The following is a 26,267-nucleotide window of genomic DNA, read 5'->3' as shown; positions in this document are numbered from 1 at the left end:
TTTTATGATAAGGCCACGTACCCTGGAACCAATGAGGAGCCAGGTTAGGCTGGACCTGAGTATTCACATGGTAGTCTACGTGGATAGAGATAGGATTGGGTCATTTTAGGATGTGCCTCGGGTGTAGTCTACCTAAACAACGAATGTGGTTGGTCTTTATAATAACCATGCAACAAATGCTATAAGCAGAAGAAAAATGTGATGAAAGTGATGGGCTTAAATTAGCTCTAAGTTTGTTTGTAGGGTAGATTGAAGGAAAGGGAGTATCAGAAACCAAGATTCAACTAGAAGACCCGGTGGAGGAGGTGCACGGGGCAGGGATGGATTGTGGAAGAGCTCAGTGTAGAAAACTTGTGAATGTCTACCATGTGTGGCTGGTGTTCTTTTGGAAAATGAAGATTTCTATTTTTGATATCCCGTGGCCCCCTAATTAAATCTTTGGCAGCCAGTGTCCCACTGTGGGTTGAGCCTGGTGTGTAAGACAATGCAAAGTCACAAGCTCAGGCTGGAAGGCAGGGAGGAAGACTCTCCATGTCAATGTCAAGTCTCTTCAGCACAGCACATATCCTTCCCAGCCCAAACTTTGCATCTCTGGGGCCCCTGCTGCTGCCCACGTGTAGAAATCTGGCTCTACAGAGCGAGCTGCCTTCATTGCTGCCTGACTGGGATTGTTCGTATACCTTTCAGGAGCACCAACGGGAAACCACGATGTAGAAGAAAGAGGTGGTGTTGGAATGGCATTTTCCATGTCAATACCATGTCATCAGGAGGGGAGAATCCTCCCACTACTTGGCTTTCACAGATTTTCACAACTGTGGACAGCTCCTAAATCTCCCTACAAGATTTAGTCATAGCTAGTTTCCCTCCCCCTCTCATCCTCCTGCCCTCTCTCCTCTCTGTCTACTGCAGAAATCCAAACTCTCAGCAAGAATTACCATTTAGAGTAAAACAGACCTGGGGATAAATTCCCTGTCAACCTCTGTACTTGTAGAATCATAGAGAAGTGACCTCACTGCTCTGGGCACAACTCCATATATAGACTACCTCACCTGCAAGGTTTCTATGAAATGCTGTATAAAGAGATAGTGCATTTAAATGCCTACTTTAGTACATGGAAAGTATACAGGCTCTATTCCAGGTGGACACTGAGGCTCTCCATATTATAGCCAAATCTAATTAACCACCTGTACCATGGTTTTCCAACATTTGGGACAAAAAATAAATAAATTTTATCCTCAACACTAATTGATCTTGGCTTCCTGGAGCTCTAGATTTAAAAGGAGACTGCGGGGACGAATGCCATGATCAATGAGTTTTGTCTGCAGAGAATGAGGGAAGAAACACAAAATTTATACCTCTCCATCATGCCTTCCATGGATGAACCACATCAAGCGCTGTGTCCCGCCCTGCTTCCAAACACAAAGTAGATTTCTGAATACTCACAGCTTTGTTCAATCCACCCCCCACACCCACATGTGCAGCAGAAATGTCCTCCTCACTGTGCACCAATTTCTCTAAACCCTTCTGATCCTTTAAGCCCCAACTTTAAAACCATCTCTTCTAACTACATGAACTCTGCCAGTAAACACTATTTCTCACTTCACACTATAATTTGTTCTTGCATTCAATTGCTACTTATCTTGTTGAAGATATAATTTTTCCGCAAGGAATGTTTTCAACATGCATTTGTTACCTGACACATTTCTCTCCATTGCTCTCAGTGTCAGAGAGGCACTGATGGGAGAGGCTTGGACTCTGTCGATCACATGAGCAGCTGCGACAACCTCTTGTGCAATTTGGATTTTGCACAGTCGTCATCCTGTGCAATAGCTGCCGGTATGATAGGCACAATCAAATGCATTGGTGGTTGAAACAGGCTGTCTCTCTCATGGCACAAGTCTCAAATGATGGACGTGAGGTTAGGTAGGTTCCTCATTTTCCTAAACTGAACATTCCTGCCCCACTTCCTGCTACAAATGGCTCCATAAACCTCAGTTGATAGAAGAAAATAGTTCAGTAGCTAAGCAGTGTTGGCTACTAAGTCTATACATGCCTGGACCCCACTCCAAATCTCCGGGGAGGGGTTTCAGGATAGTTTTAAACCTTGCCAAGGTTATTTTGGTGTGGAGCTAGGGTGAGCTGGCTTGGTCCCTCCTTTACTTGCTGCCATTGGTAAGTGACACCAGGGTTGTAGCTGGAGCTGAGAAATAGCACTCCTGTCACTGGAGACGAGCCACACTGAAGTGTCCCCTGATTAACATTAATTGCTTTGTCTTCTCGACAGACTCAGAGAAAACAGTGGTAGATTTTAGATTAACTCTGCTTGGAGATTTATTGAATGCCATTTGTGAAAAACACTCTAGTATCAAAGCCTGCACTGACCAGATGAGACAGACACTGCTCTTTTGTGGTCTTCATCCATCCCAATGAGGGCGTCCTGGGGCTGCCCAAACTCGCCTTTCCCGTGGGCTCCACCTAGTGGGCCGCAGTGGTTAAGTCAACTATTTGGATTGTCGCATTTGAGAAATCTGGGCCGCAAGCAAGACCAGGGTTACAAGGCCGTGTCTAAAATTGTGAAGTGTTATTTTCTTTTTCAACGTGGCCATTGATGGCTTTCTTATGTTGAGAAATCCCACGGAGTTAGAGGTGCATATGCTGAGGCAGAGAGCAATCATCTAGGGAAGCGCTGTTTCCATCACTGTGGGCAGCTCTCTTGTTCACAGATTGGTTTCTAGTGCATCAGGCTGACAGTCCTGGATGGCCAAGCCTGGGAAATGTATGCTGTGTGCTGTGCATTTGATCTTGAGATAAAATTGTTGAGCACGTGGCGTGGGTCAGGCACTACATTAGACACAGGGATAGACAATGGAGAGGCCCCATATATCTCTTAGTAGCCGATGCATTTTGTTTCGTGTTTACCTCACCTTTCTCTCTCCTCTGTGCCCTGCACTGTCCCTCACAGACGCCCATGATATTTTCTTTAGTGACAGTGGCTTAAATTGAGCAGCCTGGCCTTGCAGAGAGCCGCTCAAGGACAGTGGGAGGGCCAGGCTGTCTAGACAATGATGTGGGAAGGCTTCTGCGAGAAGAGTGTGCACTGATGGCAAGCTTATTACCGTACAACAATGAAACTCATACTTTTCAAAGGTATAGGTCCATTGTTGTCATTAGCAGGTGCAACCACATAAGCACCCCCACAGCTAAGACACAGGACATGTCCATCTCCCCCAAACATCCTGCCCCTCCTTTCCCCTTTGGGGTTGTTCCTGGTACCCTACCAGCTCATCAGCCCCACATGTCTGCCTTTCCTAGAATGCCAAATCAATCAAGGGCTAGCAAAGGCCAGACAACAGATTTTCTTGGGAAGGCATTGTGGGCTTTTTCAGACTCACATAGCCTCATTTTGACATAGCTGGACAGCACCACTGTGAAAAGGAGAAGCAAGCACTGTTAGAAAGTTCTGAGAGGTGAGTGGGTTTGCAGGGTACCAGCAGTCCAGTGTGTAAATCTAAGGAGAATTTCTGCAGCCACTAACTATATGCACTTAACAGAAGACAAGCCATGGTATTTTCTCACTGAGAAGATCACACTCCAAGGCAAGGTAACAGAAAATCCAGCAGCACAGTTGTTGGAGGGGGAGCACATTTGTTAACTAGGTGGAGGCTTCCTAGGACCCCACAGCCTTGCGGGGATATCAGACACTCAGTTACACTCCCACGCAATGCACTGCCATGCAGAGTACTCAGGTGAAGGGAGGCCACGCAGAAGCAGTGCTGGTGCTTGCCCAACTAGTACTTGGTTGACCCCAGGCTGTAGGTTGTTTCTGTCCTATACCAAACAAAACAAAGGCTGCCCAAACTGGTGGGGACGGTTGAGAGGGCAACCAGAACGCTTGGGAGGTAGCCTCTTTCATAAAATTATCTAGATAGCAGAGTTCTCCGTTATTAAAGTGAAAGTCACTTGTTCGATATCTCTGTATGCAACCTACCTCTGATTCACCCCATCATTACCCTACCGTCAATTATACTGACCTTTTAAAGTGCTTGGAGGAGCTCTCGGGGTGCACTGAACTGCATGCCTACACAGTACCAGGGTGCCAGTACTACCCTGGATTGCAGTACTATGCTAGGTATCAGTACCGTAATGAATACTCATACTGCACGGATCACTATGGATCACAGGGGCAGAGAAGGATGCCTTTTCAAATTCTCCAAGATTGTCCCACATTATCTGAGAAGCCACATTCAGGGGAGAGTGAATTAAATGATTTTTGTCCTCTTGTTTCATTACATCAGAACGATGTAATATTATGTCCTGGAGGCCGGCGCCACAGCTCATTTGGTTAATCCTCCGCCTGCGGCGATGGTACCCCAGGTTCTAGTCCCGGTTGCTCCTCTTCCAGTCCAGCTCTCTGCTGTGGCCCGGGAGTATAGTGGAGGATAGCCCAAGTGCTTGGGCCCTGTACCTGCATGGGAGACCAGGGGGAAGTACCTGGCTCCTGGCTTTGGATCGGCTGCAGCGGCCATTTGGGGAGTAAACCAACAGAAAAGGAAGACCTTTCTCTGTCTCTTACTCTGCCTGTAAAAAAAAAGTATTATGTCCTGGAGTTACTGTGATTTTTTTAAGGTGTATTTATTTGAAAGAGTTACAGAGAGTCGGAGGTAGAAAGAAAGAACTTTTCCATCTGCTGGTTCACCCCCCCCCCCCAATGGCCTCAACAGCCAGAGCTGCGCCGATTTGGAGCCAGGAGCCAGGAGCTTCCGCCGGGTCTCCCACACAGGTGCAGGAGCCCAAGGACTTTGGCCATCATCCACTGCTCTCCCAGGCCATAGCAGAGAGCTGGATCGGAAGAGGAGCAGCTGGGACAGGAACTGGTGCCCATATGGGATGCCTGCACTGCAGGTGGTGGTCCTACCCGCTACGCAGCACTGGCCCCAATGTGATATCATTTTAAACCCACTGTATCTACTACATGGAAAAGCTGCTCCCTTTTTTTTCCTAAGGTTTACGCCCAGTACCTACTCCTACACCACATCACCCTGCTCCCTCCTCTTTGCCAGGCTTCGAACACTGCTGATTGTTAATGACAGGAAAACCACCCAGAGCTAGGGCCCAGCAAGGCAGGAAAAAATTCATTGCGGTGCAGCGGTCTCCTCATTTGGGACTCACCCAAACTGGCACGGCTGTGAATAGGCTGCTGGCTGTTAAACGGCACGGACTCCTGTCTATGAGGACCGAATCGTCTCTCCAATTTGCTGCAGCGGCATTAATGATTCTCAGCACGACGCTGGTTTCAGACTTCCTGACTGTCACACGGGCAGCCTAAAGGGGGAGAAAATGAGATGACTACACTGCAGGCCGCGGAGGGATCCCCGGGCCAGCCTCGCCGCAGCCCACAGCCCAGTGGTGGCTGGTTTTTTTCTCCCAGGGTGAGAAAGCTTTTCCTCGGGCCTCGCACAGAGAAGGATTCTGAATAGCAAGATTGGTTCAGGCCGTTTTCTAATAATAAGCTTCCAAATTAGAGGAGATCAATATGGAAAGTCCCAGAGATGTCTTGGAAATCGAAAGCAATGACAGAGAAGGTTGTGGGGAAAATCCATAATCGGTGATCGGTATGCCAGCCTGAGGACTGGTAATGGAATCTTAGGAGAAAGAAAAGATTTCTCCGCAGGTTTCAGGCATTCTAGCTAGTAATTATATCTAGCATCAGGAGCCGGAGTGGGGAGAGGCCAAGGACCTGAAACTAGGGCCTGCTTTACCAATTAGCTGTAGGGCTAAACAGATTTTGCTCCGAAGGTACTTTGCTTCTACATTGTTCACCACTATTGTGAACTATTTATTACTTTTCATTCCCTACCTGAGCTGTCCGAGAGTTAGTGTTGACTGGCTTCTGTTTTTCTCTAGTCTAATTCATTATCATTTTGTGCTTTTATTGTGGATCAATACACACAGCTGAAGTGGTTTAAAATAATTCCGTGAAGGGCCTCATTGTGGTTCTCAGATGATAAATGTAGCGCTCCACCGGGAGGGAGCGTTTGTTGGGAGCCCAGCGCACAGAGCCGGGGAGGGCTGCCTACCTCGGAGCATGCGCGCGTTCACGCAGGTGCACGGGTGTGTTGTCAGGTCGCAACAGTGAGCGGCCCCGTGTGCCTAGCATCCCCCATGGTCATCCCGGGTGCGTGGGGAGCCCACCCATTGCGAGTCACGGAAACCCGGATGCTGCTGCTTTAACCGAACCAGTTCTCCGTCTCTGGCGTGATTTTCACACCACTTAGGTTCACTGAAACCACATCTCAAGTTAAGAGTTTGAGCAATTCGTTCTCCAGGCTGAGAGCAGTGAATTGGTAGAGAAAGCACACAGGCCCCGGGGAACGGGTCGAGAAGAAATAACCCTCCTAGCAGGAAGAAAGGGAGAGAGCACCTTTCTGAAGTGGCTAAGTTAGCATTTATCCATTTTTTAAAGGGCTCTTCTTTGTCCTTTCCAAACTCCAGTTTTCCCCTTTCTCCATCTCATTTTGCTCCCTGACACCCGCCAAAAGGAAGCCTCTGACCGTGCTCTCAGTGTGAATTTCAGGGCAGCCTTCTTGAGTGCTTTGTTCTATAATGGGATTTTTACAGAAGGGCAGCAAAAAAAGAAGCCCTTGCAATGATCAAAAACTTGCTTTTCATGCCGTATGGCATAAGGTGAAACCTATCAGGAGATAAACACATCTATTTATTCCAACTCACTTCAAGAAAATCAGTTGTTCACTGCATCGTGACAGGTGCGCGATTTGTCCACACCACCCATCTATTTCCAGCAAAGCAGCCGCTTCCAGGAGTTGCATTAGGTTGCTGTGCTACCTAAAATGAGACACCATCTTATTTTGGATAAGCCTTGAACAAATCATATTTGTTTCTCCTCTCTCCCCCCTCCCCCACTACCAGCCCCCATCCCCATCATCATCAGTGGCAGCAACAACTAAGCAGTAACATTCTGGACTGATTTCCATGATCCAGATGGTGTGCTAAGCTTTTATGTTCATCCTCTCACTTAATCCTTACAATAACCAATGAGAAGTTCCCCGACCTCAAAGAGCAGAAAATAGAAGCTCAAATAGGTTAAGCGATTTGCTCCAAGACGGCACAGCTTCTGTGTGGCTGTTGTTTCTCACGTCTGAGTCCAAAGGTCACCCTATTCATTCATACTCAGACAGCACAGAGTTAAGGTGCTGCTTCCAGAGAGCGCCTTGCTGTTTCACCTGAGATGCTGTTCCACGGTTTGTCATGTTGACCAGATGTCTACTCAGAAAGCGCCATCTGGAGGAATGAGACCAAGACTGCTGGTTGTGATGTAAGCAGAAGAAGCTAACAAATTCTGTGTAACACCAAGGTATCTAGAGTGGGCAGGCTCTACTTTGCCTGAGGCTTCCTCCTTTTAGACCTGCGTTTGAAATCTCTCTAGTGAGCAATAGGTGTGCTAATCCCTGGGTATGGGACAGGGGTGGGCTGTTAGCCCCAAAGACTTTGCTCTTTGTGTTATCCAAGAGGAACCGGGAGGTGGGGGTGGCCCTGCCCTGGCTGGCCATCTGTAACTGTCTCCCTTAGGGCTTCCCTGTAGGAGAGGGTGACATTTTCAAATCAGGAAGTGCATCTTTAGGCAGCATTAGGAGTGTGGAGGGCTTGACACGAGGCCATCGGGAGGTGATGCGGCAGAGCCGAAGTAACCGTTGACCATGGGTCTGTAGATAAGACTTAATGCCCTTAATCCCTTTCTTTCATATGCCCTGCCCATCCCTTCTATCTTCACTTCTTCCCCTCCATGTCTGGAGTTTATTGAGATATGAGTCTTATACCATACAGATTAGTATCACTTAGTTGTTTCTACGAAATTCAATTCCAACCATCTTCTCACTCCATATTAGAACGTTCTCATCAACCCTAAAACGTGCTTCATCATTCAACAAGCCCTTCCATCCCACTCCACCCCTCTTTGACTTTTATTCCTTTAACAGAAGTTTGTGGCACAGACTGGGTTTAGAAGACATAAGCTTCCTTTTGTTACAAAGTGTTTCCACTTCTATGTGGCTTTATTTAGCCTTTGTATTTGCGCTCAGGGTGTGCAAGGGTTCCTATGGATTAGATGAGGATCCACACCAATATTTCAGCGTGAGTTGCCCCAAAACTCTGCTAATGAGTTGGCCACCTCAATCTCAAAACATCTGCTAAGTCATTCATGAGCTAAGGAACTTCTCACACACCACAGAAAAAGAGATACTCCACAGTTAATAGTGGGATACATAACACAAACTTGGCCCACTAGAGAAATACTTGTGCCTGTAAAGATTCTTTCACTCAGGAACTTAATTTTTTTTTTGACAGGCAGAGTGGACAGTGAGAGAGAGAAAGGTCTTCCTTTTTGCCATTGGTTCACCCTCCAATAATTTTAAACTAAGCACAAATCTTTAAGTGCTGCATAAATTTGAGATTTTACAGGCCCTAATAAATCAGTAAGTAGAGAATAGACTACATCCCAGTTACTAATTCATCATTAATAAATAATTAGCCATTGCTCAGTTAACATTTACTGAATGCCTACTTTGTGTCAGGTGCTCTTCTAGGACTAGGGAGTACATCTTACATTTGTCTATCACCCATCATGCTAAGCACATAGGAAAACAGCAGACACATGTTGTTTGGCATTGAAAACACAATCTTTGAAACATTTTCAGTCACCAGAGATTGAGAGCTGTAAAGGTACTTTTTAGATTTTTTTTTCTTGTCCCAATGTTATTGTTGGGAAGCTTTTCAGTCCCTCAAAATAGCTTAGCAAGATAAATGAGTAAACTTTGCTATACTAATTTACTCTTCAAAATTCAGCATGATTTATGCTGTGTTTTGCTTATTGCTCAAATAAGCAAAATCAGAATGGATTGCCTGATTATTTTGAGATATAGTAAGTCCAGATCATTTTATTCTTCCTTAATCATTTTTTTCCAATCCATCTCTACCCTGGAGATGATTCATCACAGGGCCTGTTGTGGGTTCTTTAAAATAAATGAATAAATAAAGGGAATAAAAATAAGGGAGGGACATTATCCAGCTCCCAAATAAATCAACAGATACCCTCATGCATTCTCATTCTCTCTCTCTCTCTCTCTCTCTCTCTCTCACACACACACACACACACACACACACACACACACGATTGCCCTAAAAATTTTAGAATAGTCCTGGGGCAGCCTTTGGACCTACAGGTTAAGATACTGCTTGGGATGCCTACATCCCATATCAGAGAGCCTGAATTTGTGTGTTGGCTCTGCTCCCAGTTCCAGCTTCCTGCTAATGTGTATGCTACAAGGCAATAGATGATGGCTCAACTAGTTGCATGCCTGCCACTCACATGTGAGACCTGGGTTGACTTCTTTGCTTCCAGCTTCAGCCTGGACCAGCCCTCACCCTTGTGGGCATTTGGGAAGTGAGCCAGTGATGCAAGCAAGCTCTATGTGCTGGTCCCTCAATCTCTCAATATAAATAAATACATGTTTAAAGAGAATATCACAATCACATAGTATGTGACAGAAAACCATTTGATAATGATGCACTAGGGCCTGGACTTTCTGCAAAGAGCACCCCAATATTGTCTGTACCTGAAGGTGGGATCCAGGCTTTTTCCTTTGAGGGAATGGCATGCTCCATGAAGAAGCGCTATGAGATAGATACAGCGAAATGCTAGCAGGTAGACTTCTCCAAGGTTTGTTTTTGGTCTGCTTTCTAAGCATTGTTTGGCTTTGTCCTTGAAACCAGTTGGAGACTTCCCCTTTGACCAAACCTTCAGACAGAAGCTAATAGGCTGTGTCCTTGATCAGTTTCCAAGGACTATTTAAAAAAAAAAGTTACCAGACGAGTATCTCTTGAAACAAGAGAAATTTATTCTCTCACAGTTCTGGAGCCTTGAAGTCTCAAATCAAGAGGCCAGCAGGGCTCTGCTCTCTCTGAAGTCCCTGGAGGACTTTATTTAGCCTTTGTATTTGTGCCCAGGTATGTGATGCCATCAGTCCTCCGTGTTGCTGGGCTTGCAGACACAGCAGTCCAGCGTCTGCCTCTGCTTCCATATATCATTTTTCCTGTGTATGTGTCTACGTGTCTTCTTTCCTTACAAATACATTATTGGAAATGGGGTCCACCCTAAATACATATGACCTTATTTTAACTATTCTATCTATGAAAATACTATTTCCAAAAATAGCAAAAATCAGAAGTACTAGGAGTTAGAGCCACAACATATCTGTGTGTGGGGGGGGTATAAAAAAATGGTTCTGGCCAGTTGGCCTCTGAGGTGTATGGCAGGTTTCTGACTTAGAGGGCTGAGCAGACCACGGTGGGTAATGGGTACATGGAGGAAGCTGATGGGCTCAGTGTCACACACGTTGAATGTTGATGCTTTGTGGGGTCTCCATGGAGGTTACGCTGGATGCACTCTAGTTTGGGAAGGGACCTGGGCTAGAGATGTGGTTTGGGTACTCCTTACAATAGGCATTGTGGTTGAATTTCATGATAGTGAGGCAGGGGGTGGGGTAAAATGAGAGGAACCCGAGCTGCCAGTGGAAGCCCAGGACTCTTCCTTAGAGTAGGCGAAGAAAGAAGACCCTGTAGAGGCAAGGATGAGGCCTGTTGAGGTGGAGGAGAGAGAGAGCCAGGAGAGCAGAGGGCCGTGCAGATTAACAAGAGGAGCGGCCGCAGGCGAGACCGAAGCACCCACCAGGTTCAGAACCTGCCTGGAAAAGGAAGTTCTTAAGGAGCAATTTCAGCTTCGCAACATTTGTTGTGTTGGGACAGGGTGGTAGGTCAGAGGATGGCCCCTGGGGATGGACAGCCAAGGTGGTGAGTCTGACTGTGAGGAGACCAGTAGGGGCTGGACTATCAGTTGATGGAGAAACTGTGTCAGAGAAGGTGTTCGGGTTTGTTTTACACTTGGAAGTAGCCTTGGGGAAAGGAACAGACAAAGAGAGGTAATGAAGACAGAAATGGGGTGAGCAGGCAATGTCCAAGAGGCTGAAGCAACACAGAAATCTTAAATGCACACGCTTCAGTGAAAGAAGCCAAACTGAAACGGCTGCATAATGTATGGTTGCAACTGTATGATGCTCTAGAAAAGTCCAACTATGGACCCCAAAAGGATCAGTGGTTGCTGGGATCTATGGGAGGGAGGTAAGAACAGGTTGAACACAGGAAATCCAGGGGTGGAGCGGGTAGTGAAACTCTTCTGCATGATGCTGTAATGGCAGATTCTTAACATTATTTAATAAAGCCCATGGAGGGCCGCAGCGGCTCACTAGGCTAATCCTCCACCTTGCGGCGCCGGCACACCGGGTTCTAGTCCCGGTTGGGGTGCTGGATTCTGTCCCGGTTGCCCCTCTTCCAGGCCAGCTCTCTGCTGTGGCCCGGGAGTGCAGTGGAGGATGGCCCAAGTGCTTGGGCCCTGCACCCCATGGGAGACCAGGAGAAGCACCTGGCTCCTGCCATGGAATCAGCACGGTGCGCCGGCCGCAGCGTGCCGGCCGCAGCAGCCACTGGAGGGTGAGCCAACGGCAAAGGAAGACCTTTCTCTCTGTCTCTCTCTCTCACTGTCCGCTCTGCCTGTCAAAAAAAAAAAGTTTCAAAAAAAAATAAATAAAGCCCATGGAATCAATCTAACAATACAGTATATATCAATCTTGGTTTAACCATGATAACCCATGTGCCACACTAATGCAAGAAGTTAATGGTTTAGAAAACTGAGGGCAGGGAAGAAGATGCATATGAGGACTCTAGTTTGGTCCATTTTTCTGTAAACCTTACACTTAATTTTTTAAAGTCCTATTGTCAAAAATAATGTGTTTTCATCAAGAAGGCAAGGACTTGATGACTGTAGGCTGGAAAAGAAAGGAACAGAAGGAGGCACTGGCTTAGTCAAGAAGGGGCGTTCCTTGTCTCTGGGACATGCAGGTCCCTCAGTGTGTGCAGAGGATGCACACCAGCTTTCAGTGAAGCAGGGAGCCTGGGGCCAGTTCTGTCCTCTGAGAAGCAAAGGTTGAGAATGCGGGAGGTGTATTGGGAGTGATGCCAATGAAGGCAAAAAAGGGGGGGGGGCAAGCAGGAGGTAGACGGAAGGCCTGCAGGCCCCACTGCCAATGTGGCACCTGCAAAGGGAACTGGAGAGAGCAAGCAGGATTTCCCAGTGGGAGCCTCAGACTCCACGCAGATTTGCTCACCTGCAGCAACCCACCAGGGAAGTCAGACCTAAGCCCACCTGTTAGAGGAGTCCTACATCGGGTGCAGTGCCAGGCTCTCATGTCAGAGATGGATGAATAACAAGTTCTCCCTGGAAGGTGGTTGGAGCAGTGTCCCTTGGTGTCTGCCCCCCACACTCCGATTGAGTGAGGGGATCCTAGGTAAAAGAGGGATATGAAGAAAGATTGGAATTGTCATTGAGAACCAGGAGGTAGTGGTGATGAAGGGAACTTACGATGATGGGAGGATCAGTCACCACCCAAGGTTGAAGATGTTTCATATGCATGCATTGCAATTTTTTACCCCAAGTAAGCTTAATATCATTTTCTGTGATTTTAAGGTCCCTTGTATGTATATACTTTGTGTGTATATTAATAAGTATGTGGTCAAATAATATATTAACTTTTCAGTGAGTAAATCAGCATTTACCATATATATATATGTAATAGGTAACTTCTGTGCTACCTGATTTCACATACATTATATTATTGAGTTTTATTCCCATGAGGCAATTATTCTCATTTTTCAAGCAAGGAAACAAACTAGGATTAAGTAACTTTTTTGCTGTAAGTTCTATCTTGTTAGTGTCAGAATTCAGAATTAACTTTGTATCTCTTTTGGAATTCATTCCACCACTTCATAGCTTCTTTCCTTTAAGGGTCACCCTGGTGTTTTCTTTAAGAAAATTTGCTATGACTCTGGCAGGCAACTCATTTCTGATATCTTGTAATCGTTTGTTCAACTTAAAAAGACAGAGAGGTATTGGGAAGTTGAGAGAGTCACTAGCTTAAAAAAATTATTTAATCTTTAGAGTATGTTAGAGTTTGTGAATTAATATTTGTTGTTTCTTTTGATTTTCCTGACATTGTGTAAGAGAAAGGTAGCTATTACCCCGATCCTGGGGAGAGTAAACTAAGGCTAAGAGACTCACACAAACTTGTGTGTTACATGTGTCCTAGAGCTGGAATTAGGGTGCCAACATTTTGATCTCTGGTCTATGGTTCTTCCTGTTTCTTCCCTCATGCTAAAGAAACCTAATATATTCATGGTATGGTGAAGAAAATGCGTTTTAGCTTAAGGGAAGGAATGATCTCTCTGCACAGAAGAGTGAAGGTAATAGAATTGGAATGCATGTATCACAGGAGTGAATTGGCCCCAGTGCTGTGCAATCTCGGGAGACTTTTTTTCAAGGGGAGATACTATTTCCAGTTCAAATGTATGGGAATTTACACTTTTCAGAATAAACAGAAGTTAATCTCCCACTGTTTCTAAATATCTCAGACACCTATTGTAAATCACAGTCTAACAAATTAAATTTCCACATTAAAGCAATGGAATTTAAACATTTCATTCTAATCTCCTAGTCTCTATCTGTGCTTAGAAAATTCCCAGTAAACTTAGGTCATGTGAATTAATTGTTTGTCTCTAAATTTTCTAAGAAGTATTTGTAGAAAGTCACCTCCATAGCGCATGTGTATTTTCTCATTTGTTAATTTATAGAAGGAATTTTAGTTCCATTCCTAACATTAAGGTCATAATAAAATGGGAAGGAAATTATCTAATTTTCATTCCTTTCTGTAAGAATTTTTGAGATTGAAGCTATGAAAATCTTTTTTTGACTTCTTATTTTGAAAAACATTTTGGCTTGAAGTTGCAGAAACAGCACAAAGAGGAGCCAGCATTGTGGCGTACTAGCATAAGCCTCTGCCTGCAGTGCCAGCATCCCATATGGGCACCTCTTGGTGTCCCAGCTGCTTCTCTTCCAACCCAGCTCTCTGCTATAGCCTGGGAAAGCAATAGAAGATGGTCTAAGTGCTTGGGCCCCTGGATCCATATGGGAGACCCAGAAGAAGCTCCTGGCTTCAGATCAGCGCAGCTCCTACCAGTAAACATTGGTACATCACTACCTCAACTATGCACCTTACTCTGATGTTACCAGTTTTCCTGTCTTAGAGCCACAGGTGCCCTTAGCTGCTGTTCTGTTTGGTGTCCCCCCAATCTGTAGCACTTGCCCAGGCTTACCTGGTTATACATTTTTTATTGATAATGCTACATAAAGGGCACTTTGTCCTCCAAGAAACATCACATCCAAAGAACTCTCTCCTGATGATGCTGTGTCTTGTTTTTGGTGACAGTGACCCCTGATCACTTGGTTAAATGGCTGTTTGCCAGTTTTTTTTTTTTATGTCAAGTTCTGTCTTCCTCTTTGTGATTGATAAGTATCTTGGAATTTATTTTGTGCAAATCCCGCTTCTCTTCAAGCTTTCAGCCACTAAGTTTAACACCCACCAGTGGATCTCGTCTGCAACGTTTATTTCTGGCCATTAGTTTCGGGTGATTCCATTTGCTTCCCTCTAATTAGAAATCTGTTGTGACAAAGAGTGCTCTTCTCTCCCATTTGTTTATTTGATAACATATTTATATTAGAATGGGACCAGGGAATGCCTTGTATAGTGAGTTAATCCAATACCATGATTATTTTGTTGGTCATATGATCCTGGTGTTGGCCATTAGGTATTCTTTCAACAGACCCCTAATTTTTAGCTATTTTCCTACTTTCTGGCTCCCTAAGATGTTCTAGGCTCATCGCCACCCCAGCCTGGGTACTATTAATTCTCCTAGGAACCCTATATACTTTTATTGGATGATGGCATTGAGAGACAAAGGTCTGGGCGTTAGCTTTGCTCATTGATACTGAGTTGTCATTGTTTTCAGCCCTTTTCAGTGGCTAGAGGTAGAACATCTATATATGTATACCAAAACACAGCACACGGGGCCAGCGCTGTGGTGCAATGGGTTAAAGCCCTGGCCTGAAGTGCCGGCATCCCATATGGGCGCCAGTTCTAGTCCTGGCTGCTCCTCTTCTGGCCCTGCTCTCTGCTGTGGCCTGGGAAAGCAGTAGAAGATGCCCCAAGTCCTTGGGTCCCTGCACACATGTGGGAGACCCAGAAGCAGCTCCTGGCTTCAGATCTGTGCAGTTCTGGCCATTACGGCCATCTGGGGAGTGAACCAGTGAATGGTGACCTCTCTATCTCTACCTCTCTCTGTAACTCTGACTTTCAAATAAATAAAATAAATCTTAAAAAAAAAAAAAAAAGACACAGCACACAGCTTTAGTTAGGACCTTCTCTCTCTCTCTCTGTGTGTGTGTGTGTGTGTGTGTGTGTGTGACCACAAGTTGATTCTGACACCTGTGATTCTAACCCACTTCATACAATTTATTTTAGCCATTTCCTTTTTTCCTGCGTGATGAGAAAACGACATCTCATGATCTCCAATATATTTAACAATTCGCGTATTTGTTGGATCTGGTGCACACATGAGTAGTTCCACGATTATAATCCCAACCCCTGTGAGACACAGGGTTACTCGGTGATGGCATTTCTGTACAGTTCTTTTATCTTTACTTTGAGAGCATCCAATCTAAATACTGCTTCCCACTGTTACTTGCATTTTCTTTGTCCCTTCCTGTCCTTCAGTGCAATTTCGTGTTTCTTTTGTAACCGAGTTTTGTTCTTTGAGTACCTCTATTCCATTTTGGGTTTTCCAACATCCGGGTTAGTTTGTCTATTTTAGGGGTATGTGGAGGGTATGTGAAACCCTACTGCAACCTAAGACTCAGTGTCGTACAAAAAGTAAACTCAAAGAAACACCACTCCACCACATCCCAGCAACCTCATTCCCTCTCTTTTCTTCACTGTTTTTCCACCCACCCCTTTTGATCATCAATATCTGGTTTCTGAATTCTACCTCCTACACATCATTTTTCACAAATGGCGTGGTACGTGTGTATTTCTTATAGTCCCTTTTTCATATGGTGGATGACATACTATACATACTTTTCAAGGCTTTGCATAACTGTCATGGAAATCACTCATTATCAACTTTGATAGAAATCTTTGTTCTTTTTCACAGCCACACCATACTTTCTTATATGAATGTGCCATAGATTTTGGGCCTTTTGATTGACAAGTAATAATTATATCTATTTATGGAGTACAGAGTGATGGTTGATATATATGTATATTATAGAATCAGTTAATCAAGGTGAGGAAAATATTCAACTCCACAGTTTTTATTGTGATGCAACATTTAAAATTTATTCACTTTAAAATTTTGAAAGATACATTATTCTATAATAACCATTACTTTATAATAGAGCTCAAAAATCTCATTTCTCCTACTTAACTGGAATTTTTTATCCTTTGAGTGACATCTCTCCTACCCTCCACCCCAACCACTAGTAACTACCATTCTATTCCCTAATTAATAGAATTTAGCATTTAAAAAATGGTGCACTGTTGTTTATGCAACCACATATTGTTTCCAGTATTTTGTAATCACAAATAAAGTGTCAATGAATACAAACTCATGCACATATATTTTTGTATTGCTGGTGGTATATCTTCCTGAAGATGTTCCAGAGCTAGGATTGCTAGTATAAAAGTTAAGTGTGTATTTCATTGGGAATTGTCAAATTTCCCTCTGAAATGATGGCACCCATATGTATCCTCATCAGCAAATACTAACAGTGCCTATTTCTCAACAACCTTCCCAATGACATTTCTGTTCTTATCAAATCTCTTAGGTGAGAAAAAATGCATCAGTATAGTTTTAATTCCTTTTGCCCTCATTTTATGTATTTTTGAGGAATTTTTGATCCCTTTCTGTGTCTTTTAAATTGATTATTCATGTCTCTTTCTCATATTTCTATATTTTTGGAGGAGTCTTTTGCAACCTCAATATTTTAGAGTTTTTGTACGTTCAGAATACTGCAATTTGTCCATGGCAGAAGCTATGAATATTTTCTCCCAGTTTGTGGATCATCTTTTGTAAGTGATGTTATTGTCATGCAAAAGTTGTCAATGTTTTAGGGAGTCACATGTATCAGTCTTTTCAAGCTTCTGAATTTGGGATCATTCTGAGAAGGCTTTTTCTGCACCAAGACTACAGAGGAATTCACTCCTGTGTGTGCGAATGTTGTGAAAATGTCTTGAAGCTTTACAAAACATTACAAGTAGGCCGGCGCCGCGGCTCACTAGGCTAATCCTCCGCCTAGCGGCACTGGCACACCGGGTTCTAGTCCTGGTCGGGGCGCCGGATTCTGTCCCGGTTGCCCCTCTTCCAGGCCAGCTCTCTGCTGTGGCCAGGGAGTGCAGTGGAGGATGGCCCAAGTACTTGGGCTCTGCACCCGCATGGGAGACCAGGAGAAGCACCTGGCTCCTGCCACCAGATCAGTGCAGTGCAGCGGCCATTGGAGGGTGAACCAACGGCAAAGGAAGACCTTTCTCTCTGTCTCTCTCTCTCACTGTCCACTCTGCCTGTCAAAAAATAAATAAATAAATAAATAAATAAATAAATAAATAAATAAAATTACAAGTAAAACTCACCTGGACCCTGAAATTTCCAGATAGCCTTGGTCACGAACAACTCCTTCCCAGCCGACTCCCCTCTTAATTAATACCACGTCGCCTCATTTTCAGGCTTCCTGGGTTTCCCTAATCCCAGGAGCTTCATCTAAAACTAACCTGGGGTGTGATGGAATCCTTCACAGTCCCAGCTCTTTTCTTTCTACGTGTGTTCCCTGTTTCTTTCCTGGTGGTATGACTTAGCAGTTGCTCTAGAGTTTCCTACGGATGCCAGTTCAGAAGCAGCATGTCCTCACCACTTCCACCTTCCTTCCCCGCCTTGTCTCTTCTTCTTTCTTTGTGCAACCCTAAAATTCAGCATCTTCCTTTCTCAAAGACCATTGAGCCATCATCTCTACAGACGAATGAGCACATCTGTAGCTGCGTCTTCAGCGTAAGCAACGGTACAGCCAGCTGGTAGGGTGCTCACAGGACAGCGTCTGGCCTACTCAGCGGGACACAGGTGCAATTCTGCCTGTGGAGTGGCGCCACCCAAAAGAAATGAAAAGCAACCTTTTCTGCTTGCTGAGGACAGCAGTAGCTGTAAGAAACACTGGAATACTTAATAGTTTCATTTTTTTTCACCATTATCTTTATTCATTTTGATCTATAAGTATATAGATAGGATTTTGTGGTGGTGAAATTTTGCATATCAGTAAATAGTGAATGAAAAATGCAAGTGATATTTGCTAGGAAAAAATATTCCAATTTTTCTCTGTCTTCTTTCTCGTCCCTCCTCCCCTCCCTTCCTCTTGCATTGTATCTAAATCACAAGTCGCCATCAGTCTTGAGGCCACTGGTTTGCAAAAGTCACAATGGCCTAGCATTATGCTTGGCAAGCAGCTATCTGTTAGGAGAGCCAAAGATGCAGGATATGAGTTGGGAGGATTTATTACTACATTTCAAGTTTTAGTTTTGACTGGGATATTTTTAAAGATGATCTGTAACCTCCCTACATGTTTTCACCTGCTGAAAGCAATGTTGGACCTGATGTTGAGCAGTGATGGGCCTATTTCAGCCTCATATAATTTATATACATGTGAAATAGTCTTATGGAGACTGAAGGAGACATGCTATTAAATAACACGAGACAAATTCCTTAATGATGCAGTAATAGAGCAAAGAGCAAGTTAATAATTAATGCCTGTGAAAGTCCTGGCATCTCTGCTTCCAATCCAGTTTTTTACTAATACAACCTGGGAGGCAGCAGATGGTGGCCCAAGTTCTTGGGCTCCTGCCACCCATGTGGGAGATTCAGATGGAATTCCATGTTCCTGCATTCAGATTGGTGCAGCCCTGGGCATTTGGGGAGTGAACCAGCAGATGGAATCAATCAATCAATTACCCCCATAGATGCAAATAAATACATAAACATTTTTAAAAACAACTAAGAGGATGAAGTTGCAGCATCTTGGTGCGGTCTTAGGAAAATGCCATTTTGGACACCTGTATTCCATATTAGAGTGCCTGGGGTTGAGTCCACTTCTGAATCAGCTTCTGCTAACACACACCCCAAGAGGCAGCAGTAGTGGCTCAAGTACTGGGGTTCTGCCACCTTTGTGGGAAACCCAGATTGATTTCTGAGCCGCTGGCTTCAGACCAGCCTGACCCGGGATGTTGCGAGCATTTGGGAAGTGAACCAGTAGATGGAAGACCTCGCTGTGAGTATCTGTCTCTATGCTGCATGCTCTTCCTAGCACTCATGCTCACTCGGTCTCTCCACCTTTCAAATAACTACAAAAATAAATGAATAAATAGAAAAAAAAGTATAAAAGCAATTTTTAAAAATAGTATCATCTCAAATTCTCAGTTCCTATCATTTTGTGATGTTTTTCATTTGTGTTTTTTTTTTTTTTTCAGGGATCCTCAAAGTCTGGACCCACCAGAAGTCAGCAATGCAAAACTTCAGTATGCAGGATGGGGCCCGAAAGGCCAACAGCTGGTGAGCCAACCAAGTTCAGTAACCATATTTTGATTTTGATGAGGTTTATATTTTCTAAGCTGATACTCAGTGTATTTAGTGTGTGTGGGTAAAGTAAATTTCAGGTAAGCGCACCAGTGTGTCTGAAAATATATACTAGGTGGATAATTCCCCTAGAATTGGAACAGTATATGTTTTGGCTCAAATGTCTCATGTTCTGAAAGTGGAACCTAACTGTAGCTGGATGTCCAGAATCCAGAGATAAATTTCATTCAGTGGGCTGCAAATGGAAATCATCAGAGCCATGAAGCCATTGAAAATTGCTCTGGGAACTCAGATCCCTTTCTGTGGAGGGTTTCCCGGGCTGGCTGTTAACGTAGTCCACACAAACATGCAAAGTACTCCATAGCTAGTGCAGCCCCACCCCCAGCCCCCACTCAACATCTTCAATGATTCTCAAAGTATAAAATCTGAGATGCTTCAGATTTGAATGACAAGGGTGGTTTGGGGGCAAAGGACCTGAACAAACATGTCTAGGATTAGAATTCCAATCCTGGGTACTCACTAGCTAACCTGGGAGTGCTGACTCTGCATGCAGACTGCAGTCCCCTGGCCCAGCTCTTAGGTGAAGGAACTGTGTAACAGGATCTCTCAGAGATTCCAGTTCTAGCATTCCGTGGGTTTACAACCAGGTGATACTCTTCAGTTCTGTTTAGCTTTATTTCAAGATATTGTATCACTTCTTGTAGGAGGTCCCTCTGGTCTAAAGACCGGGTGACTTAGTTGCTATACTTAAAACATTGTTTTCTTTTGAATCTTTAAGCTGATTAACTGAAGCTGCATTTTTAAAGATCTCTTTTCCTGAAATAGTGTCAAATCATCACATTTAAAAGGTATTTGCAGAATTGTATTGGATAGACTCTCTACTGTCTTTTGAATGAAAATCATTTTATTTGTAAATTCCGTTATCTTGAATTGTTTTAAAGAAACAGAAGCGAATGGGCCACAAAAGTATTTAAGCTATTACTAAGATGTCCCTGATGCCACAAAATTACTGCTCAGATACTTCAAAAAGTGCATTCAACTGACAGTGGGACAGGAGGAATTGAGAAGAGTGGAAGCTGACTATGGGTGAGGGACACTGTATCACTCTATGTTCTGTTGCTATGCCAAATATCTGAGACAAGTACTTTATAACGAAGAGGTGTTTAGTTATCTCACAATTCTGGCGACTGGACGTCCAAGGTCAGGTTCCTCATCTGTTTGGCCCCTGTTGAGGGTCCCCGTGGCTCCATCATAACATGGCAGACAAACAGGAAGAGAAACAGCAGCATGCAAAGAAGACCAAGCACTTGCTGTGTTCTTGTGATAATGAACTCAATTCCCAATACTAGTATTAATCTCTTCCGAGGGCAGTGCCCCCATGACCTAATCACCTCCCACCAGGCCCACCTCTGAAAAGTACCATCAGCTCTCAACATGGCCATACTTGGGACCAAGCTACCAGCATATCGTGAGAGATACACTCAATCCACATCCAGCCCATAGCAGACACCAGTCCACTACTCAGTCATAATGAAGACATAAAAACTGTTTTTTCTCAAAGGCATTAACTTGTCAGGAACAACTGAAATTTAATAGGAGATAGGAGAAGACCTACACATTCAAGACTTGAGATCAAATCTCCAACTTTAAAATTCTCAAAGTCTTATTTAAGAGTTCTCCAACACCAATCAAATTATTCCCACAGTAATCATCACACCTCCCTAGGGAGTTCTGCTTGCTCTCTACTGATCTCCTAACAGCCCAGTGCTTAGACCCAAAACTTGGCTTGGACCCAAACTCCATCTCACCATGGTGGAGAGATGATAGGAATGTGTATCCTATGAGTGGTCACTTTCTGGTCATCTGGAAAAGGACACCATCACTCAACCACTTGTCAAGGTCTCTTTGTGACATGTCAGCTGCCACTCTCATTGTCCCTCTGTGGTTATCACTAAACTTGTAGCCTTCTGCTACACCATCTGTATATGGAAACAAGCACTATGGTACAGTAAGTGCCAGATAATCCTGCCTTCTGGTGAGAGCACACAGAGTAAAAGAAATCAACCCACAATTGCAAAAGGAAGAGTTGTGTTTGTGTGTATGTGCATTGTGTCTAGAATTTGGAGGAAGATAGGGCCTCTCCAGACTCCTTACTTACCAAGCCAGCCTCTTCCCTCCCTGAAGCCATTGCCACTACATGATTCCATGCTCATGTTATGCTCCCATGGGGAGAGAGTTAGGGATGATTATACAACAGCACCTCAAAAAGTCCGTGGGAAAAGATACATATTTGTTGAAGTAGAGAGTTTGGAAATCCATCCTTACAGGGTGTCTTCAAGAAATGCATGGAGAAGAAGATATTCTGAAAAAACCTCCGGATGGATTTCAAAATCTGTTACCAAGGTCTTTCAATCTCCTTTTCCACGTACTTTTTGAAGCTACATTGTGGAGATTATCACATTTAGCCTCTGAAAGAATAAACAGCAAAACACGAGAGGGGTCCGCTTCTTGAGAAAGCTCTCCTGACACACCATCCCCTACTACACATGCACTCTTTTAAGGATCCCCCTTTGGAGTCCCCATGTCTCCTGGTGCAACCATTCATCACATACAATTTCTTGATCCCTGTAGATGTGGTTTAGATAGCCTTTTAGTTCAAGAATTCACTTATTGTCATCTTTATATCCTAAAGTGCACAGCACAGTGTCTGGGGATCAGCACATATTTGTGGAAATAAAACATAAATGCATAAGCGGATTGATTGTTAGCATATTCTTACTGTCCTAAGTCACTTAAGGAAAAATAATTGGCTGGAGGTAAATAGCGAGAATCTATGAGTAGATGCCAGGATAACACTACAGGAGAATTCGATTTCCTTTCTGCGTCCACAAAATGAATGTTCAGTTTGTAGTAATTGCTAGTATTTGGGTTTAGTACCAGGAGTGCTAATATGCTCATGGAATTTTTTGGGTTTTTAAACTTACCTTGGGATTTTTATCATACTCAGACATTCTTGTCCTGAGTACAAGGGGTGAGCGAATGAAGCAAGGGTCAGCAAACATTTTCTGTAAAGGGTCAGACAGTAAATATTTCAAGCTTTGCAGGCCATCCAGTTTCTGTCACAACTACTACCCATCTTTGCTGTTGGAGCACCAGAGCAGCCATGGACAGTGCAGAAACCAATGGGTCTGGTTGTGTTCCAATAAAACTTTATTTAACAAGCATAGATGGTTTGCCCTGCAGGCCATGATTTCACAACCCCTGGTGTAGGCAATTGTGGGCTCTCTTGGTTGTCCTCAACTGGGAAAGACTGAACCCAGGCCCACAACCCCAGTGAGAGGTACTGCCTGTGCCACTCTGTCTGCAGATGAAATCTGAATTTCAGGAGCAGGCGTTGCAAACTCTAACATATTCACTAATGGCAAGCAAGAAATCCCTCATCGCCATTTATTTTAAAAAGTAAATATTGCTCCCTAAAGTAAATCCACTCTAATTATAATGAGTCAGACTGAAGTGAGTAATTCTCCTTTGGGAGCAGAGAATCCAGCTGCAGTTAAAGTTCACAAAAGAGCTTTCCCAGCATCCCAGCCTCCTGTGTCGAGTGCAGTCAGCAGTGTCTTTGGCTCAGAGAGCCCCATACATCACCGGAAGTCGACATATGGCCCTGGGAGAGGGTTGAGGTATTTCTTCCCAATGCCATTGTGTGGTCTCCGGTTAGTGGTGCTGGCTTTTTAGAGTAAGTTCTATAAGGCCATCAGATCATGACCTTGTTATTCGATTCTGCCTGAGTGGCCGTGCACTGTTAGAGCAGAGGGAGAACTCCAGTGTAGGGGGGCCTCTCTTGTTCCAGAATCTGCTTCCATGACAGTCATTGCTCCTGAAAACTAACCACACTGTTTCCAAGAGTTAGCAAAGAGTTCAGAAAGTGATACTGTCTACTGAGCCTAGAGACAGGAAAATAGATCTCTCCAGATCAAATGTGTTAAGTGAGAAAATGCATGGAAGATATTTATACGAAAGGTGTCTCCCTTGATTTCTCTTCCTCCATCAGGAATGGTCAGTATATATAAAGATTTACACTCAATGTAATTTCAGAATTTTCCTCCATATTATATCTTTCTACATTGTGCCCTCTTCCAATGAATCTCTGCCTAAATTGAGGACTCCCTCAAGTTTCTTGTCTTTGATCTTTTCATGAAGTCTTATGTCTCCATATGTGTTTGTCTGTTTACTTGAAGTTTTGTCACTGCTCACTTAGAATACAATTAAATTGTCTGATTTAGAAATATCCTTTTACTGCTTTGTATGCCACTTCTGTTAGAGACATTTAATCCAAACAAACTGACCCAAGAGGAGCGAGCTGTGGTCACCTTCTTTGTTCTGTAAGTTTGTTCCGTAGCAGGTTTTTTGGAACCAAGTGCCATGGAAAATTCTGCAAAGAAGATGGCACAGCATTAAGAATTCAAGGCTGGAATTTTTGCTGGTAGACTAAGAAGATCAGAGGCAAAGAGAATGGGTCTCTCTCTGGTTGGTTTGCTACCATGATAGTGATAAATGAACAGCTTTGGAAGGCACATTTAATAACTCCACTGGGGGAGCTTTAACAGCATCAGCATGTGAACAATGAAGAGCAACTAAGGTAGCCAAGAAGCCTACAGGGACTGGAGCTGGAGCTGCTCTAGGGAGACGGAGTTCCCCAGAGGCAGCAGGTGGGGATGGTAACAAGCACACCAGAGGAAAACTCGGGAATTCTCACAGGCTTTGCTTCAGAGCTTAGACAAGGAAGCTGACTTACTTACAATCTCCCAGAGCATGACAGGATGTTGTGTAAATACCAGTGGGCAGCTGTTCTCCGTCTCCCTGGAGTCAGGAAAATAAACTTAGCTTACCTAAGTCGGAGGATTTAAGCTAGACTTGGCAGAAGAACTGCAACAATTCCATGGCGTTTTAGACTCTACAGAGGTTTTTCAGAGTAGGTCACGGATAGAATAATTTATCAGAGATAAGGAAACTTCTTTTCAAATCATGTCATATGAATAGTCAAAAATAGTTTGGACGGCAGGTCTCTTGACAAGGTCTAGGGGATGACTACTTTGGACTCCCAGGTATTTGCCCAGCCCCTGGGGCTCTCCAGAATGACAGACATGATCAGTGATTGCTGCGGCTGCTCAGTCAGCTGACTTGAAGACCCTGGAAGCCTCTTGTGCACACACATCCCCATCTTTCGTTTATCCACTCATTTGTATCCTGTTCTGAACCCCTTCTGTGTTCTGGATCCTGCAAGATTCTGCACATTCATAAGAAAAACATGGTGGTCTCTTTCTCACTGGCTTCAGCTTCTATTGGAAAATGCACTTACTGTCAACCTAACACACTCTCAGCAACTGCAGTCGCTTCCTCTGGCCTTGGCCCTCTTGCACGACCCTGCGTGCCTTCCTTCCTGTCATCTTCATTCACGCTGCCCAAGATCCCGGGTGGTACTGACAGTGGGGGCTCCACGCGATGGCTCATTGCTCTGTGTGTATGATCTTTCTGTTTTTAACAAAGACCCTGCACCCTCTCAAGTCTCGAGGACTTGATGAGGACACAAGGACATCTTCAGGGACGGGTCTCACCCAGCCAAACACTCCCTGCTTCTTGAGCCAGTGCCTTTCAGGCCACTTCTGCTCAGCAACAGTGGACACCATGAAGCCTGGCCTCCTTCAGTGCCTAACTAGATCATGGGTAATCACAGCTGGCCAGCTCTGACCCCTCACCTCCATCCATCAAGCCTGCTGACTGGTGTTCCAGCAGCTGTTCTTGATCATCATCTTCCACACCAGTCTCCTGTGGCACACTCATGAGAGCCCCTTCCACCAGGTCAAGACCACAGTGGTGGGTATATGTCCTTGGCATGTGACCTAGAAGCTATGGCTCCATAACAACTGGCCCATTCAAAGGAAACTCATCAACCAATGGATATTTTTCTGTGTCGGAAGCAAAAGAGAGCAAGGGCCTTGCTTTGCCCAGTCACAAGCATCAGCGAATGATTGAGCTCATACGTCCCCCTCCTGGGACAGTGTTTTGACACATGTTTCTGTAAGTGAGGGATTCAGAAAAATCTGAACTGAGATATTTTTTGCATTCCCTCTGGGTCATCTTATGGCATTCAGGCTTTGCTTTAAAGCACAAGAATTTTTAAAAATAGCCCAAAGTCATAAACTTCACCAAAATGTCAGAAGTTCAACTAAGATACTCAGTGAAGGCATTGTTCATGAAACAACATACTTTGTTGAATGGAATCGAGGGGCAGGTAGATAACAGATCAGGGGAATGCAATGCATGTGCTTCATGCGTCTCTCAGGCGTGGGTATCAGCAAACACCTGGGCCGGCATGGGGAGGATCCTCAGAGTCCACTGTGAGAGCAAAGTGCAGAGGGAAGGGCCGGTTGGGAGGCATTGCAACAGCAGCGTGAAACCGGGACAAAGCTGCAGGGTGAGTGAGACAGTGGCCCAGGAACCTGCGAGACTGAGTCTGGAAACCCCCATTGAGAAACTCTACTGTGGTGTCTCAGGTCCCCTCCTAAGTCTCAGAATCGGATGGTTCTAATTTTGATCTTTAGAAGGAAAATGTATTTTGAGGATCTTACGAACAAAAGCTT

The 26,267-nt window shown here is 44.4% G+C and overlaps 1 protein-coding gene across 5 annotated transcripts in view; it reads left to right on the top strand.

Moving 5' to 3' along the window:
* The window catches only part of DPP6 (dipeptidyl peptidase like 6), a 1,254,484-nt gene that overhangs the window by 985,226 nt on the left and 242,991 nt on the right, over nt 1–26,267 (top strand). For all 5 annotated transcript variants that reach the window (XM_051857103.3, XM_051857105.3, XM_070077270.2 and 2 more), the window contains exon 7: nt 19,521–19,602. In XM_051857103.3, coding sequence (XP_051713063.3) covers nt 19,521–19,602 — 82 coding nt within the window. The remainder of the gene's footprint in view (nt 1–19,520; nt 19,603–26,267) is intronic.

This window comes from Oryctolagus cuniculus, chromosome 7 (genome assembly GCF_051225735.1).
Source record: "Oryctolagus cuniculus isolate XC-2025 breed Fujian yellow rabbit chromosome 7, ASM5122573v1, whole genome shotgun sequence".
Taxonomy (NCBI): domain Eukaryota; kingdom Metazoa; phylum Chordata; class Mammalia; order Lagomorpha; family Leporidae; genus Oryctolagus; species Oryctolagus cuniculus.
This window is presented reverse-complemented; position numbering and strand designations above follow the sequence as displayed.